The 17,609-nt window shown below is 45.2% G+C and overlaps 2 protein-coding genes across 2 annotated transcripts in view; one reads left to right on the plus strand and one right to left on the minus strand.

Annotated features, from left to right (window-relative positions):
* The first annotated feature begins 225 nt into the window (after positions 1–225).
* Positions 226–17,609, plus strand: part of LOC135035406 (zinc finger protein 260-like) — a 137,254-nt gene continuing 119,870 nt past the window's right edge. Inside the window, exon 1 of the mRNA XM_063954334.1 lies at positions 226–1,605. Within this exon, the coding sequence (XP_063810404.1) occupies positions 264–1,605 (1,342 nt within the window). The 5' untranslated portion in view covers positions 226–263. The remainder of the gene's footprint in view (positions 1,606–17,609) is intronic.
* Positions 14,306–17,609, minus strand: part of LOC135035405 (gastrula zinc finger protein XlCGF26.1-like) — a 48,799-nt gene continuing 45,495 nt past the window's right edge. Inside the window, exon 2 of the mRNA XM_063954333.1 lies at positions 14,306–17,006. Coding sequence (XP_063810403.1) covers positions 15,340–17,006 — 1,667 coding nt within the window. The 3' untranslated portion in view covers positions 14,306–15,339. The remainder of the gene's footprint in view (positions 17,007–17,609) is intronic.

Below are 17,609 nucleotides of genomic sequence, written 5' to 3' on the forward strand. Positions count from 1 at the left end.
AAGTCTTATTATAATATTACATTTGTTATTGTGAGTGTTCTCAGGAGGGTGGACACAATGATAGTCTGAGACATAATATTATAAAGCCTTCATTAAAAGTTATGTTTTATTATACACACACATTTACAATTAAGTGTCTCAGAGAGTCGTCTTCTCCTATTGTTTACAAGATTAATATTGTTACAGAAAATGTCACATTTCCATAATGTATTTTATTTCCAGCAGATGGACACACAAACAGGAATATCTCAGAAGGACATCTAATGTTATCCCCGGATTGTGACATAAAAGATGACAGTAGACAGGATTCTCCAGGAGCTAACCCCATTACCCCAATTATACATCCAGCTCTATCAGCTGATCCCTCTGATCCTGGGAAATGTTCTCCTGATCACTCTGATATTGGTGCATCTGTTACAGCTCTGACAGTAGATACAGTGTTTCCGTGTTCTATAGATGCCAAATGTTTTACACAGAACACAAAGCCTATTAACGCACACACAGGTAAGGCAGGTGAGAGGCCACTGATATGTTCTGAGTGTGGGAAATGTTTTACAAAGAAATCACAACTTGTTAGACATCAGAGAAGTCACACAGGTGAAAAGCCATTTCCATGTTCTGAGTGTGGGAAATGTTTTGCACTTAAATCATATCTTATTAGACATCAGAGAAGTCACACAGGTGAAAAGCCATTTCCATGTTCTGAGTGTGGGAAATGTTTTGCACTTAAATCATATCTTGTTAGACATCAGAGAAAGCACACAGGTGAGAGGCCATTTTCTTGCTCTGAGTGCAGGAAAAGTTTTACCTGGAAATCCAATCTTGTAACACATCAGAAAGAGCACACAGGTGAGAAGCCATTTCCATGTTCTGAGTGTGGGAAATGTTGTGTAAGTAAATCACAACTTGTTACACATCTGCGCAGTCACACAGGTGAGAAACCTTTTCCATGTTCTGAGTGTGGGAAATGTTTTGCATGTAAATCAGATCTTGTTATACATCACAGAAGTCACACAGGTGAGAAGCCATTTTCTTGCTCTGAGTGTGGGAAATGTTTTACACACAAATCACGACTTGTTACCCATCAGCAAAGTCACACAGGTGAGAAGCCATTTCCATGTTCTGAGTGTGGGAAATGTTTTGCACTTAAATCATATCTTGTTAGACATCAGAGAAAGCACACAGGTGAGAGGCCATTTTCTTGCTCTGAGTGCAGGAAAAGTTTTACCTGGAAATCCAATCTTGTAACACATCAGAAAGAGCACACAGGTGAGAAGCCATTTCCATGTTCTGAGTGTGGGAAATGTTGTGTAAGTAAATCACAACTTGTTACACATCTGCGCAGTCACACAGGTGAGAAACCTTTTCCATGTTCTGAGTGTGGGAAATGTTTTGCATGTAAATCAGATCTTGTTATACATCACAGAAGTCACACAGGTGAGAAGCCATTTTCTTGCTCTGAGTGTGGGAAATGTTTTACACACAAATCACGACTTGTTACCCATCAGCAAAGTCACACAGGTGAGAATCCATTTCCATGTTCTGAGTGTGGGAAAGGTTTTGCACACAAATCACATCTTGTTAGACATCAGAGAACTCACATAGGTGAGAAGCCATTTCTATACTCTGAGAAATAAATCAGCTCTTGTTGCACACAATAGACATCACTCAGGTGAGGAACAATTTTAATCTTCTGGAGTATACTTATCATTGCCGTGCATTGTTCTTCAAGGTTCTTATCCTATCTCCTATGCTTTTTGCAATATACATGTTACCACTGGGTGAAATAATCAGATGTCATGCCCTCATCTACCACTGCTATGCAGATGACCTGTCTTTGCTCTAGGTACTGAGAACCCAGTACCAATCCTAAATGGTTGTCTAGCTGAGCGCCAGGTGTGGGTGTTGCCAGTTGGCTGTGATTCAGTCCTGGTGAGACAGGTCTTTAAACTCACCACCAAAGGGCAGGGCTACAGCTCAGCTTTGCAAACAAACCAGACTTACGCTTGGGGGTTCAGAGTTACAAAATGCTGATCCTGTGTGGAATCTTGGTGTCCTGGATGGTGGAGTGACACTTAGACATCAGGTATCAGCCACAATTAGATCCTCATCTGAGGAACATAGCCAGACTCCAGCACTTATTTCCCTCAGAAGATCTACCTACAGTCATACATGCACTTGTATCATCACACATAGACTACTGCAATTTCCTCTACCTGGGTCTCCCAGCAAAAGAATTGCACCGGTTGTAGCTTGTACAGAATGCAGCAGCCAGGCTGTTACCTAACCAGCCCGTTCCTGCCACATAACACCCATTCTCTGCTCCCTTCACCGGCTGCCTGTAAGATGGTGACTATTACATAATCTTACTGACTCTCCCAGCCCGACATGACCAGTGTCCATGGTACCAGAAGCAGCTTCTGCCTCCTTACTGCCCTGCTTTCTTACTTCCATCTGCAGATGAAGGACTGTTACCAACAGTATCAAGAATCCACAAGAAGTTCTGAGATGTCAGACGGGGAAACAGGGTGGTGGCACTAGTGCTGTAGCGGGGGCTGCCGGAGGCACTGTCTGTGGGTAATATTGTCCCCAAACAGTGCGGAGGTGGAAGAGGGGGGACAGGGCAGTGGCAGTAGTGTGGGGGAGATGGGGCGGTGACAATAGTGGGGGGATACAGGGCGTTTTGCAATAGTGGGGGGAGGCAGGGCAGGTGGAAGTAGAGGGAGATGGGGCAGGTGGCAGTATTGGGGGGAGACGGGGTAGTGGCAGTAGTGGGGGGAGACGGGGTGGGTGGCAGTTGTGGGTGGAGACGGGGCAGTGGCAGTAGTGGGGGGGGAGACAGGGTGGAAGGCTGCAGTGCAGTACCAGGGGCTGCTGGAGGCAGTAAAGATGTGTATGGGTTCCGCACAGAACCAGTTGATAATTAGACTTAATGATTATTATGCTTCCTTATTTCTAGTTAATCCCTTGTATGTGTTACTGTTATTTGCTGTGTCAGCCTTTATGTGTGTTCTGTGTAATAATCCTGAAAGTAGTGCTGCTACCGATCTCATATCATTTGCAGTACCTTGGAAAAGATGAGATATGAGGTGCACTCTGGAAGCTTATAGGGGGTTAAACAGAGATGAACACAGATGTGAACACAGAGCAGCCCTCCCCCCTCCTTGGAAAATGGTCCCGGCCCGCCCGCATTTACCCCTAGGGATGCGGCCACAATGTGTTTGTCAGCGCGGCTGCTGCGCACGTGCATTTTGTCACCACCAGCAAACTGCTGCGGGACGCTATTGCGGCTGGGTCTGAATGACTCCCATAGACTTTTGTCTCTCCTGATATGTATCTGTTTTACTTACCTGCAATGCTATAATGTAACTTGAATTGTTTCTGTGCTATAAAGGATATTTTATCCATGTTGTGCAGAGTAAATTATTTTTTAAGTTTAAAATAAAGAGAAAAATCTGTGTATTAAAGATATGAAATAAAGTTGTTTAAAAACAAAAGATTACCGGTGAGTAAATTCTTATTTTCTCTGACGTCCTAGTGGATGCTGGAGACTCCGTAAGGACCATGGGGATTATACCGGGCGGGAGAGTGCGGATGACTCTGCAGCACCGAATGAGAGAACTCCAGGTCCTCCTCAGCCAGGGTATCAAATTTGTCGAATTTTGCAAACGTGTTTGCCCCCGACCAAGTAGCTGCTTGGCAAAGTTGTAAAGCCGAGACCCCTCGGGCAGCCGCCCAAGATGAGCCCACCTTCCGTGTGGAATGGGCTTTCACAGATTTAGGCTGCGGTAAGCCTACCGCAGAATGCGCCAGCTGAATAGTGCTACAAATCCAGCGCGCAATAGTCTGCTTAGAAGCAGGAGCACCCAGCTTGTTGGGTGCATACAGGATAAACAGCGAGTCAGTCTTTCTGACTCCAGCCGTCCTGGAAATATAAATTTTTAGGGCCCTGACTACGTTCAGCAACTTGGAATCCTCCAAGTCCCTAGTAGCCGCAGGCACCACAATAGGTTGGTTCAAGTGAAAAGCTGATACCACCTTTGGGAGAAACTGAGGACGAGTCCTCAATTCTGCCCTATCCATATGGAAAATCAGATAAGGGCTTTTACAAGACAAAGCTGCCAATTCTGAAACCCGCCTGGCCGACGCCAGGGCCAACAACATGACCACTTTCCACGTGAGATATTTTAAATCCACAGTCTTAAGTGGTTCGAACCAATGTGATTTCAGGAATGCCAAAACCACATTGAGATCCCAAGGTGCCACTGGGGGCACAAAAGGAGGCTAAATATGCAGTACTCCTTTGACAAAAGTCTGAACTTCGGGCAGTGAAGCCAGTTCCTTTTGGAAGAAAATCAACAGAGCCGAAATCTGGACCTTTATGGACCCCAATTTGAGGCCCAACGTCACCCCTGCTTGCAGGAAGTGCAGGAATCGACCCAGTTGAAATTCCTCCGTCGGGGCCTTCATGGCCTCACACCAAGCAACATATTTTCGCCAAATGCAGTGATAATGTCTTGCGGTGACATCCTTCTTGGCTTTGATCAGGGTAGGGATGACTTCCTCCGGAATACCCTTTTCCTTCAGGATCCGGTGTTCAACCGCCATGCCGTCAAACGCAGCCGCGGTAAGTCTTGGAACAGACAGGGTCCCTGCTGCAGCAGGTCTTGTCTGAGCGGCAGAGGCCAAGGGTCCTCTGTAAGCATCTCTTGAAGTTCCGGGTACCAAGCTCTTCTTGGCCAATCCGGAACCACGAGTATGGTTTTCACTCCTCGCCTTCTTATTATTCTCAGTACCTTGGGTATGAGAGGTAGAGGAGGAAACACATAAACCGACTGGTACACCCATGGTGTCACTAGAGCGTCCACCGCTATCGCCTGAGGGTCTCTTGACCGGACGCAATATCTTTTCAACTTCTTGTTGAGGCGGGACGCCATCATGTCTACCTGTGGTTTTTCCCACCGGTTGACCAGCATTTGGAAGACTTCTGGATGAAGTCCCCATTCTCCCGGGTGGAGGTCGTGCCTGCTGAGGAAGTCTGCTTCCCAGTTGTCCATTCCCGGAGTGAACACTGCCGTCAGTGCTAACACACGATTCTCTGCCCATCTGAGAATCCTTGTGGCTTCTGCCATCGCCATCCTGCTTCTCGTGCCGCCCTGTCTGTTTACATGGGCGACCGCCGTGATGTTGTCTGACTGGATCAGTACCGGCTGGTTTTGAAGCAGGGGTCTTGCCTGGCTTAGGGCATTGTAAATGGCCCTTAGCTCCAGGATATTTATGTGAAGAGAAATCTCCTGATTTGACCACAGTCCTTGGAAATTTCTTCCCTTTGTGACTGCCCCCCAGCCCCGAAGGCTGGCATCCGTGGTCACCAGGACCCAGTCCTGTATTCCGAATCTGCGGCCCTCTAGTAGATGAGCCCTCTGCAGCGACACCCTGGTTCTGGCCTATAGGGATATCCGCTGATGCATCTGGAGATGGGACCCGGACCATTTGTCCAACAGGTCCCACTGGAACGTCCTTGCGTGGAACCTTCCAAATGGAATTGCTTCGTACGAAGCTACCATTTTTCCCAGGACTCGTGTGCATTGATGTACCGACACTTTTCCTGGTTTTAGGATGTCTCTGACCAGAGATGACAATTCCTCGGCTTTTTCCAGTGGAAGAAACACTCTTTTCTGGTCTGTGTCCAGAATCATTCCCAGGAACAGAAGACGTGTCGTCAGGACCAGCTGTGACTTTGGAATGTTTAGAATCCAGCCGTGCTGTTGTAGCACTTCCTGAGAAAGTGCCACCCCCACTATCAACTGTTCTTTGGACCTCGCCTTTATCAGGAAATCGTCCAAGTACGGGATAATTAAAACTCCCTTCATGCGAAGGAGTATCATAATTTCGGCCATTACCTTGGTAAAGACCCTCGGTGCCGTGGATAACCCAAACGGCAGCGTCTGGAACTGATAGTGACAGTCCTGTACCACAAATCTGAGGTACTCCTGGTGCGGAGGGTAAATGGGGACATGCAGGTACGCATCCTTGATGTCCAGGGATACCATGTAATCCCCCTCCTCCAGGCTCGCAATAACCGCCCTGAGCGATTCCATCTTGAACTTGAACCTTTTGATATAAGTGTTCAAGGCTTTTAAATTTAAGATGGGTCTCACCGAACCGTCCGGTTTCGGTACCACAAACATTGTGGAGTAGTAACCCTTTCCTTGCTGAAGGAGGGGTACCTTGACGATCACTTTCTGTGAATACAGTTTTTGAATAGCCACCAACACTGCCTCCCTGGCAGAGGGAGTTGCCGGCAAGGCAGATTTTAGGAAACGGCGGGGGGGAGACGTCTCGAATTCCAGCCTGTACCCCTGAGATACTACTTGAAGGACCCAGGGATCCACTTGTGAGAGAGCCCACTGTGTGCTGAAAAACCTGAGACGTGCCCCCACCATTCCCGATTCCGCCTGAGCAGCCCCAGCGTCATGCTGTGGACTTACCGGACGCAGGGGAGGACTTCTGCTCCTGGGAACTAGCTGTGTGCTGCAGCTTTTTCCCCCTTCCTCTGCCCCTCGGCAGAAAGGATGAGCCTCTAGCCCTCTTATTTTTCTGGGGCCGAAAGGACTGTACCTGATAATATGGTGCTTTCTTTTGCTGTGGGGTAGCCTGTGGCAAAAAAGTCGATTTCCCAGCAGTAGCTGTGGAAACGAGGTCTGAAAGACCTTCCCCAAAAAGTTCCACCCCTTTATAGGGTAAAACTTCCATGTGCCGCTTGGAGTCGGCATCACCTGACCATTGCCTAGTCCATAACTCCCGTCTGGCGGCAATGGACATAGCGCTTATTTTTGATGCCAGCCGGCAAATATCCCTCTGTGCATCACGCATGTATAAGACCGCGTCTTTTATATGGTCAATCGTTAGCAAAATATTGTCCCTATCCATGTTATCAATGTTTTCCGACAGGGAGTCTGACCACGCAGCAGCAGCACTGCACATCCAAGCTGATGCAATAGCGGGTCTCAATATAATGCCAGTGTGTGTGTGTATATAGCTTTTAGGGTACTTTCCAGCTTTCTATCAGCAGGTTCTTTTAGGGCGGCCGTATCCGGAGACGGTAGTGCCACCATCTTTGATAAGCGTGTCAGTGCTTTATCTACCCTAGGGGGTGTTTCCCAGCGTGACCTATCCTCTGGCGGGAAAGGGTACGCAGCCATTAACCGTTTAGAAATTATCAATTTCTTATCTGGGGAAGTCCACGCTTCCTCACACACCTCATTTAATTCGTCAGATGCAGGAAAAACTACTGGTAGTTTTTTCTCACCAAACATAATACCCTTTTTTGTGGTACCTGGGGTATCATCAGAAATGTGTAATACATTTTTCATAGCCTCAATCATATAACGGGTGGATCTATTGGAGGGTACACTCGTCTCATCATCGTCGACACTGGAGTCAGTATCCGTGTCGACATCTGTATCTGTCATCTGAGGTAGCGGGCGTTTTATAGCCCCTGATGACATTTGAGACGCTTGGACAGGCACAAGCTGAGTAGCCGGCTGTCCTATGTCGCCAAACCTTTTATGTAAGGAGCTGACACTGTCACGTAATTCCTTCCATAAGTCCATCCACACTGGTGTCGACCCCGCAGGGGGTGACATCACATTCACAGGCATTTGCTCCGCCTCCACATCATTATCCTCATCATACATGTCGACACAGCAGTACCGACACACAGCAGACATACAGGGAATGCTCTTACAGAGGACAGGACCCCACAAAGCCCTTTGGGGAGACAGAGGGAGAGTATGCCAGCACACACCAGGGCGCTATATAACACAGGGATATCACTATACAGAGTGTTTTCCCCTATAGCTGCCTATAATATAAATATATACTGCGCCTAAATTGTGCCCCCCCTCTCTTTTTTACCCTTTCTGTAGTGCAGGACTGCAGGGGAGAGCCAGGGAGCTTCCTTCCAGCGAAGCTGTGAGGGAATAATGGCGCCAGTGTGCTGAGGGAGTTGGCTCCGCCCCTTTTTCGGCGGGCTTTCTCCCGCTATTTTATCGTTTCTGGCAGGGGTTAATATACACCTATATAGCCTCTGGGACTATATATGGTGTTAGTTTTGCCAGCCAAGGTGTTATTATTGCTGCTCAGGGCGCCCCCCCCAGCGCCCTGCACCCATCAGTGACCGCAGTGTGAGGTGTGCATGAGGAGCAATGGCATACAGCTGCAGTGTTGTGCGCTACCTTGGAGAAGACAGAAGTCTTCAGCCGCCGATTTTCCGGACCACCTTCTTGTTTCTGGCTCTGTAAGGGGGACGGCGGCGCGGCTCCGGGAACGGACGACGAGGTCGGGTCCTGTGTTCGATCCCTCTGGAGCTAATGGTGTCCAGTAGCCTAAGAAGCCCAAGCTACCACCACTTAGGTAGGTTCGCTTCGTCTCCCCTTAGTCCCTCGTTGCAGTGAGCCTGTTGCCAGCAGGTCTCACTGAAAATAAAAAACCTAAACTATACTTTCTTCTAGGAGCTCAGGAGAGCCCCTAGTGTGCATCCAGCTCAGCCGGGCACAGAAAACTAACTGAGGCCTGGAGGAGGGTCATAGGGGGAGGAGCCAGTGTACACCAGATAGTCCTAAATCTTTCTTTAGATGTGCCCAGTCTCCTGCGGAGCCGTCTATTCCCCATGGTCCTTACGGAGTCCCCAGCATCCACTAGGACATCAGAGAAAATGTATTAATGACATAAAGAAAAGAGTGCGCCACACATTAAGGCTTCTTTAGATATAAGCCTTAATGTGAGAGGCGTGCATTATAAAGTGAGGCTTGGCTTATTAAGTGAGTTTGTAACAGCAGCAGGTGAGTTAGAATACAGCAACAGGTGAGTTTTAAAATACACCAAGTAACACACAAATTTGCAATACCATTCACATCTGATACAATGTTTGGCCTTGTGCAGTGCAATGGATGTAAAGCATTTGTTTGGAAAGAGGCAGCGTGGAGACTCAGCTGCTGTCCAATCTGTGAGCAATTTTCTCTGCTGAAGGAGGAGATAGCAAAACTGCATGCTGAGATTTGTAAGATGTCTGTGTCTTTGAAGCCTCCACTGCCTCAGAGAGCCACCAGAAGACATTCTGCCTGGACTACTGTGGGCTCTCAAGGGCAGAGGTTTCCAGAGGGACACAGACACCTCCCGCAAGCGGTGACACTGCAAAACTCGTATGCTACTCTTGCAGGGCTGGAAGATACAACTAATAGAGGCACTACAGAACAGGAGGATATGGGGACATCTACCAACCATAGGAATAGGAAATGGAACAGGAAAATTGAATCTCCAAAAAGGACTGCACTTCTTTTGGGAGATTCCATTATTAGAGGAATACATCTGGGAAATGCAAATGAAGTAGAGAAACAAGTAAGGTGCTTACCTGGAGCCACAGCTCCAAGGGATAAAGAGCGCATGCTAAGAATTGTGAAGGCAGCAAGAAAAGATGGGGAGGTGGATGTCATTGTCCACCTAGGGACAAATGACCTGGCAAATGCAGAACTCATTGCTGTAAAAGATGAATTTAGGAAGTTAGGGACTGCTCTGAAGCAGGTGGCAACCACTGTATCTTTTTCAGAAGTATTGCCAGTACACAGAGGGGAAGACAGAACTCATTGCATCAGAAACTTCAATGTTTGGCTAAGGACATGGTGCAATGAGGAGAGATTTGGATTTATAGGCCATAGTCACACCATCTGGCAAGATAGGAGCTTATACAAAAGTGACGGCCTGCAACCATCTTCAACGGGAACGAAAATACTAACTGAACAGTTTGGATGCTTCATCAAGAGCTATTTAAACTAACAAAGGGGGGCAGTGAACCAAATAGGAATAAAGAAATCTGCTCCCCCAACACAGAGGTATTGTTTCTGCAGGCAAAGGGAATAGGAAGCATATCCACAGCAACAGAAGATAATTCAGATCAAAACCAAATAAAAATAGGCAGAGAGAAGAACATAGCTAGGAACAGAAAAAGCACAAACAAAACTCTAAAAGCTATGTGTGCAAATGCTAGGAGCTTAGGAAATAAAATCCCAGAACTAACTGCAATAATGACAAGGGATGATCTAGACATTGTGGCAATTACAGAGTCATGGTACAATGAAAATCATGACTGGGACATAGCTATACCGGGATATACTTTGTTTAGGAAGGACAGAATTGGAAAAATCGGGGGAGGGGTAGCAATGTATGTAAAAAATGCCATAAAGACTACATTAATACAAAGTATTGAAGAAAAAACTGAGGCCCTTTGGGTGACCATAGAAACAGGGGAAAAGTTGATTATTCGTATTGGCGTGATATACAGGCCACCAGGTCAGGAAGAGGAACTTGACAAGAACCTATTGCAGGACATAACTAAAATGGCATTAAAAGGAGAGGTAATAATCATGGGAGACTTTAATCTTCCTGATGTAAACTGGGAGGTGTCTGTTGCTAGTTCCACTAGAAGTAGGAACATTTTAAATTCCCTTCAGGGAGCATCCCTCCACCAATTGGTGAGGGAGCCCACTCGGAAAGACGCAATATTAGACTTAATACTTACAAATGGAGACAGATTATCAGACGTAAAAGTGGGTGAAAACCTCGGATCCAGTGATCATCAAGCAGTATGGTTCAGCATTAAGACAGAGACTGACTCGTCCCATACAAAAACAAAGGTGTTGGATTTTAGGAAGGCTGATTTTGTAGGGATGGGAAAATGTGTAAGCGATTCTTTGGCAGAGTGGAGGAACTTGGAAACAGTGCAGGAGAGGTGGAAAACATTCAAATGTGCAATATTGAAGGCAACAGACCTTTGTATCAAAACTGTTAGGAAAAACACAAGGAAAAGGAAGCCAGTGTGGTTTGCAAAAGAAGTAGCAAATATTGTGAGAGCAAAAAAGATGGCTTTTAGGAAATATAAGCAGACACAAAATAATGAAGACAAAAAGATATATCTTGTTAGACAGAAGGAGACAAAGAAGGTAATCAGATGTGCAAAGGCACAAGCTGAGGAGAAAATGGCCCAGTCAGTGGGTAAAGGAGGCAAAACTTTTTTTAGGTATATAAGCGAAAAAAGAAAAACAAAAGGCGGAATTATAAAACTAAAGACGGACACTGGGAATCTTGTTGAGGGAGACAATTTAATAGCAGATCATCTTAATGATTATTTTTGCTCAGTATTTACTACTGAAAGAGAGGGGAAGGGGCCACAGTTAAGTTGCAGGGATATTCAGGAAAATGAAACAAGTACATTTACAGAGGAGAAGGTCCTAACAGAACTCTCAAAGCTGAAAGTGGACAAATCTATGGGGCCAGATGGGATACATCCAAGGATACTAAAAGAACTTAAAGAGGTGCTGGTAGCACCATTGACAGAATTATTCAACCAGTCATTAGCTACAGGAGAAATTCCAGGGGACTGGAAAAGAGCAAACGTAGTCCCACTGCACAAAAGTGGAAGCAAGGAAGAGGCAAACAACTACAGACCAGTGAGTCTTACATCAGTAGTAGGGAAATTGATGGAAACACTCTTAAAAGAAAGAGTTGTAGATCATCTCAAATCCGGCAATTTACTGGATCCCAAACAGCATGGATTCACTGGGGGAAGATCATGTCAAACAAATCTTATTGACTTTTTTGATTGTGTGACTAAAGTGATGGATAAAGGTGGAGCCATGGATATAGCTTATCTTGACTTTAGTAAGGCTTTTGACACAGTTCCACATCGCAGACTGCTAAATAAACTTGAAAGTTTGGGATTGGATATTAAGATTATTGAATGGATAAGATCTTGGTTGAAGGATAGAAAACAGAGAGTTGTGGTAAATGGAGTGCATTCACAGGAGGGAAATGTTACCAGTGGAGTACCCCAGGGATCTGTACTTGGACCAGTGCTTTTCAATATCTTTATTGGTGACATTGCAAATGGGATTAAAGGGAAAGTATGCCTTTTTGCAGATGACACAAAGGTATGCAACAGGGTAGACACACCAGGTGGGGTAAAACAAATGATTGAGGATCTAGGTAGACTAGAGGAATGGTCAAGAGTCTGGCAATTACAGTTTAATGCCAAAAAATGCAAAATCATGCACTTGGGTCTCAAAAATCCTAAAGCTAAATACAGTATTAATGGCACTATACTGGAAACTACTGAGGAGGAAAGGGATCTAGGAGTCACTATTTCAGATGACTTAAAGGCAGGTAAGCAATGTAACAAGGCAATGAGGAAGGCTAGTCAGATGCTTGGCTGCATTGGGAGAGGAATCAGCAGCAGAAAGAAAGAAGTAATAATGCCACTGTATAGGTCATTGGTACGGCCTCATCTAGAATACTGTATTCAGTTCTGGAGGCCATATCTTCAAAAGGATATTAATACATTAGAAACTGTACAAAGGAGGGCAACTAAAATGGTGCATGGCCTACATCACAAAACATACCCAGAAAGACTAAGAAATCTCAATATGTATAGTTTGGAGCAGAGAAGAGAAAGGGGGGACATGATAGAAACTTTCAAATATATGAAGGGTTTTAACAAAGTCCAGGAGGGAAACATTCTCCAAATGAAGAGAAGCAATAGGACACGAGGACATGCACTGAGACTGGAGGGGGGGAGGTTCAGGGGAAATTTGCGGAAAAATTATTTCACAGAAAGGGTAGTGGACAAGTGGAATAGCCTCCCATCAGAGGTGGTAGAGGCTAAGACAGTAGAGCAATTTAAACATGCATGGGATAGACATAAGGATATCCTTACAAAGAAATAAGGAACAAATAAGGTTAGTGATAAAAAAAAAAAAATATATAAAAAAAAAAAAAAGGGGCAGACTAGATGGGCCAAGTGGTTCTTATCTGCCGACAAATTCTATGTTTCTATAAGCCCACTAGTGATTTTTCTAAACCCCCTAACCAGTCATTGCAATTTGCTTAATGGCGCACCTCCAACCTGATTAGCTAATCTTTGGTATTAACACTTTCGGATTTATTTCCTCTATCGGTTGGTTCATACATAGAAGGATCATAAAACAATTATCATTTGGGCCTGTGCATAGTCCCTCAGACTTAACGTCTTCCCTGGAAATACTTGTGGATGGAGCCCTTCATTCGCTTTGCCGGGATTCAAGGGTGGTCGATCTGTTGAAATCAGAGCACTACATTTTGGCCACCGTGCTCGATTCTAGGTGTAAAGCCTACGTTGTATCTCTCTTTCCGGACACAAGTCTGCAGAGGTGGAAAGACCTGCAGGTGAGAAAATTGCCAACTGAAGTGGAACGTGACCCGTCAACAGCTCCCCCTTCATTTTCTCCAGCAACTGGGTCTGCGAGGAATAGGATAACATTTCCGAGCCCACTCGCTGGACACAAAAGTAACACTACAAGTGACACATTAACAGGAAATTGTTTCTGTCATCATAGCGACAATTATCTGGAAATAAGATAATACACAGACACATAAAAAGACTCAACAGAAATCATTTGTTTTTAAACAACTTTATTTCATATCTTTAATACACAGATTTTTCCCTATATTTTAAACTTTAAAAATACTTTACTCTACACAACATGGATAAAATATCCTTAAAGCACAGAAACAATTCAGGTTACATTATAGTATTGCAGGTAAGTAAAACAGATACATATCAGGAGAGCCGAAAGCCTATGGGGGTCATTCAGACCCAGCCGCAATAGCGGCCCGCAGCAGTTTGCTGGTGGTGACAAAATGCAAGTGCGCAGCGGCCGCGCAGACACACATTGTGGCCGCATCACTGAGGCATGAACACGGGCGGGCTAGGACCATTTTCTGGGGGGGGCTGCGTGATGTCACATCTGCGTTCATCTCTGATTAACCCCCTATAAGCTTCCAGAGTGCACCTCGTATCTCATCTTTTCCAAGTTACTACAAATGATATGAGATCGGTAGCAGCACTACTTTCAGGATTACACAGAACACACATAAAGACTGACACAGCAAATAACAGTAACACATACAAGGGATTAATTAGAAATAAGGAAGAATAATCATCATTAAGTCTAATAATAAACTGATTCTGTGCGGGACTCGTACACCTCTTTACTGCCTCCAGCAGCCACTGGTACTGCACTGTGGCCATACGCCCTGTCTCCTCCCCACTACTGTCACCCACCCTGTCTCCCCCCACTACTGCCACCGCCCCCTCTCCAACTATCCCCCTGCCCCCTCCCATTACTGCCACCCACCCCACCTCCCCCACTACTGCCACCGCCCAGTCTCCCCCAATACTGCCACATCTCTCCCCAAAACAGCATCTGCCCTGTCGCCCCCCACTACTGCAACCACCCACCCTGCCTCCACCCTCTACTGCCCTGTCTCCCCTCTGACACCTTAGCGCTGCTTGGGGACAATATTACCCACAGACAGTGCCTCTGGCAGCTCCCGCTACAGCATTAGTGCCACCACCCTCTCTGCCCCCTGACATCTCAGAACTGCTTGGGGACTCTTGGTACTGCTGGTAACAGTCCTTCATCTGCAGGTGGAAGTAAGAAAGCCGGGCAGTAAGGAGGCAGAAGCTGCTTCTGGTACCATGGACCCTGGTCATGTAGGGCTGGGAGAGTCAGATTATGTAATAGAGTCACCATCTTACAGGCAGCCGGTGAAGGGAGCAGAGAATGGGTGTTATGTGGCAGGAACGGGCTGGTTAAGTAACAGCCTGGCTGCTGCATTCTGTACAAGCTACAACCGGTGCAATTCTATTGCTGGGAGACCCAGGTAGAGGACATTGCAGTAGTCTATGCGTGATGATACAAGTACATGTATGACTGTAGGTAGATCTTCTGAGGGAAATAAGTGCTGGAGTCTGGCAATGTTCCTCAGATGAGGATCTGGTTGTGGCAGATATCGATGTCTAAGTGTCATTCCACCATCCAGGACACCAAGATTCCGCACAGGAACAGCATTTTGTAACTCTGACCCCCAAGCACAAGTCTGGTTGGTTTGCAAAGCTGAGCTGTAGCCCTGCCCTTTGTTGGTGAGCTTTTACCATATAGACCTGTTTCACCAGGACTGAGTCACAGCCAACTGGCATCACCCACACCTGGAGCTCAGCTAGACAACCATTTAGGATTTGTACTGGGTTCTCAGTACCCGGAGCAAGAGACAAGTCATCTGCATAGCAGTGGTAGATGAGGACATGACATCTGATTATTTCACCCAGTGGTAACATGTATATTGCAAAAAGCATAGGAGATAGGATAGGAACCTTGAAGAACAACGCATGGCAATGATGAGAATACTCCAGATTAAAATGGTTCCTCACCTGAGTGATATCTATTGTGTGCAACAAGAGCTGATTTATTTCTCAGAGTATAGAAATGGCCTCTTACCTGTGTGAGTTCGCTGATGTTTAACAAGATGTGAGTTTTGTGTAAAACATTTTCCGCACTCAGAACATGGAAATGCCTTCTCACCTGTGTGACTTCTGTGATGTCTAGCAAGATCTGATTTCCTTGAAAAACATTTCCCGCACTCAGAGCAAGAAAATGGCTTCTCACCTGTGTGACTTCTGTGATGTATAACAAGATATGATTTGTGTGCAAAACATTTCCCACACTCAGAACATGGAAATGGCTTCTCACGTGTGTGACTTCTCTGATGTGTAACAAGATGTGATTTGTGTGTAAAACATTTCCCACACTCAGAACATGGAAATGGTTTCTCACCTGTGTGACTTCTGTGATGTATAACAAGATCTGATTTCCGTGTAAAACATTTCCCACACTCAGAACATGGAAATGGTTTCTCACCTGTGTGACTTCTGTGATGTCCAACAAGATCTGATTTCCGTGTAAAACATTTCCCGCACTCAGAGCAAGAAAATGGCTTCTCACCTGTGTGACTTCTGTGATGTCCAACAAGATCTGATTTCCGTGTAAAACATTTCCCGCACTCAGAGCAAGAAAACAGCTTCTCACCTGTGTGACTTCTGTAATGTATAACAAGATCTGATTTGTGTGCAAAACATTTCCCACACTCAGAACATGGAAATGCCTTCTCATCTGTGTGACTTTGCTGATGTGTAACAAGATGTGATTTCTGTGTAAAACATTTCCCGCACTCAGAGCAAGAAAATGGCTTCTCACCTGTTTGACTTCTCTGATGTATAACAAGATCTGATTTGTATGTAAAACATTTCCCGCATTCAGAGCAAAAAAATGGCTTCTCACCTGTGTGACTTCTGTAATGTCCAACAAGATCTGATTTCCGTGTAAAACATTTCCCGCACTCAGAGCAAGAAAATAGCTTCTCACCTGTGTGACTTCTGTGATGTATAACAAGATATAATTTCTGTGCAAAACATTTCCCACACTCAGAACATGGAAATGGCTTCTCACCTGTGTGACTTCTGTGATGTATAACAAGATCTGATTTCCGTGTAAAACATTTCCCACACTCAGAACATGGAAATGCCTTCTCACCAGCGTGACTTCTGTGATGGTCAACAAGATGTGATTTCCGTGTAAAACATTTCCCGCACTCAGAGCAAGAAAATAGCTTCTCACCTGTGTGACTTCTGTGATGTATAACAAGATCTGATTTGTGTGCAAAACATTTCCCACACTCAGAACATGGAAATGGCCTCTCACCTGTGTGACTTCTCTGATGTCTAACAAATTGTGATTTGTATGTAAAACATTTCCCACACTCAGAACTGATCAGTGGCCTCTCACCTGCCTTACCTGTGTGTGGGTTAATACGCTTTGTGTCCTGTGTAAAACATTTGGCATCTATAGAACACGGAAACTCTGTATCTACTGTCAGAGCTGTAACAGATGCACCAATATCAGAGTGATCAGGAGAACATTTCCCAGGATCAGGGGGATCAGCTGATAGAGCTGGATGTATAATTGGGGTAATGGGGTTAGCTCCTGGAGAATCCTGTCTACTGTCATTAACTGTTATGTCACAATCCGGGGATAACATTAGATGTCCTTCTGTGATATTCCTGCTTGTGTGTCCATCTGCTGGAAATAAAATACATTATGGAAATGTGACATTTTCTGTAACAATATTAATCTTGCAAACAATAGGAGATGACTTTCTGGGACACTTAATTGTAAATGTGTGTGTTTAATAAAACATAACTTCTAATGAAGGCTTTATAATATTGTGTCTCAGACGATCATTTTGTCCACCCTCCTGAGAACACTCACAATAACAAATGTAATATTATAATAAGACTTAGATATCTCTCTCTCTTGTACTGGTAACTAACCATGAAGTATAAATGGAGATGTAGTCACTCGCCAAGTCCTATGTCAGCACCAATGTAAAACAATGGATGGGGAACATATCGTATGAATTGGAGATTCTAGATGAACAATAACATCAGTCATATGAGCTGATAGATCAGAGAAATGTCTCCTAACGTTACTCCTGGAAGCATTGGTAAGGTAGCATTCCTTTATGTGTGTGCTCATACGCTGGTAAGCCTGTACATGTGTTACTCACCCTTATATAAGGTATATTGCTACAGCAGAGTAGGTGTGGAACAAGGTACTTTACATGCAATACACCATATGATACCCTGTAATCATCATCATCTGCTACATTATAATCTACTT

This window comes from Pseudophryne corroboree, unplaced genomic scaffold (assembly GCF_028390025.1).
Source record: "Pseudophryne corroboree isolate aPseCor3 unplaced genomic scaffold, aPseCor3.hap2 scaffold_603, whole genome shotgun sequence".
NCBI classification, from domain to species: domain Eukaryota; kingdom Metazoa; phylum Chordata; class Amphibia; order Anura; family Myobatrachidae; genus Pseudophryne; species Pseudophryne corroboree.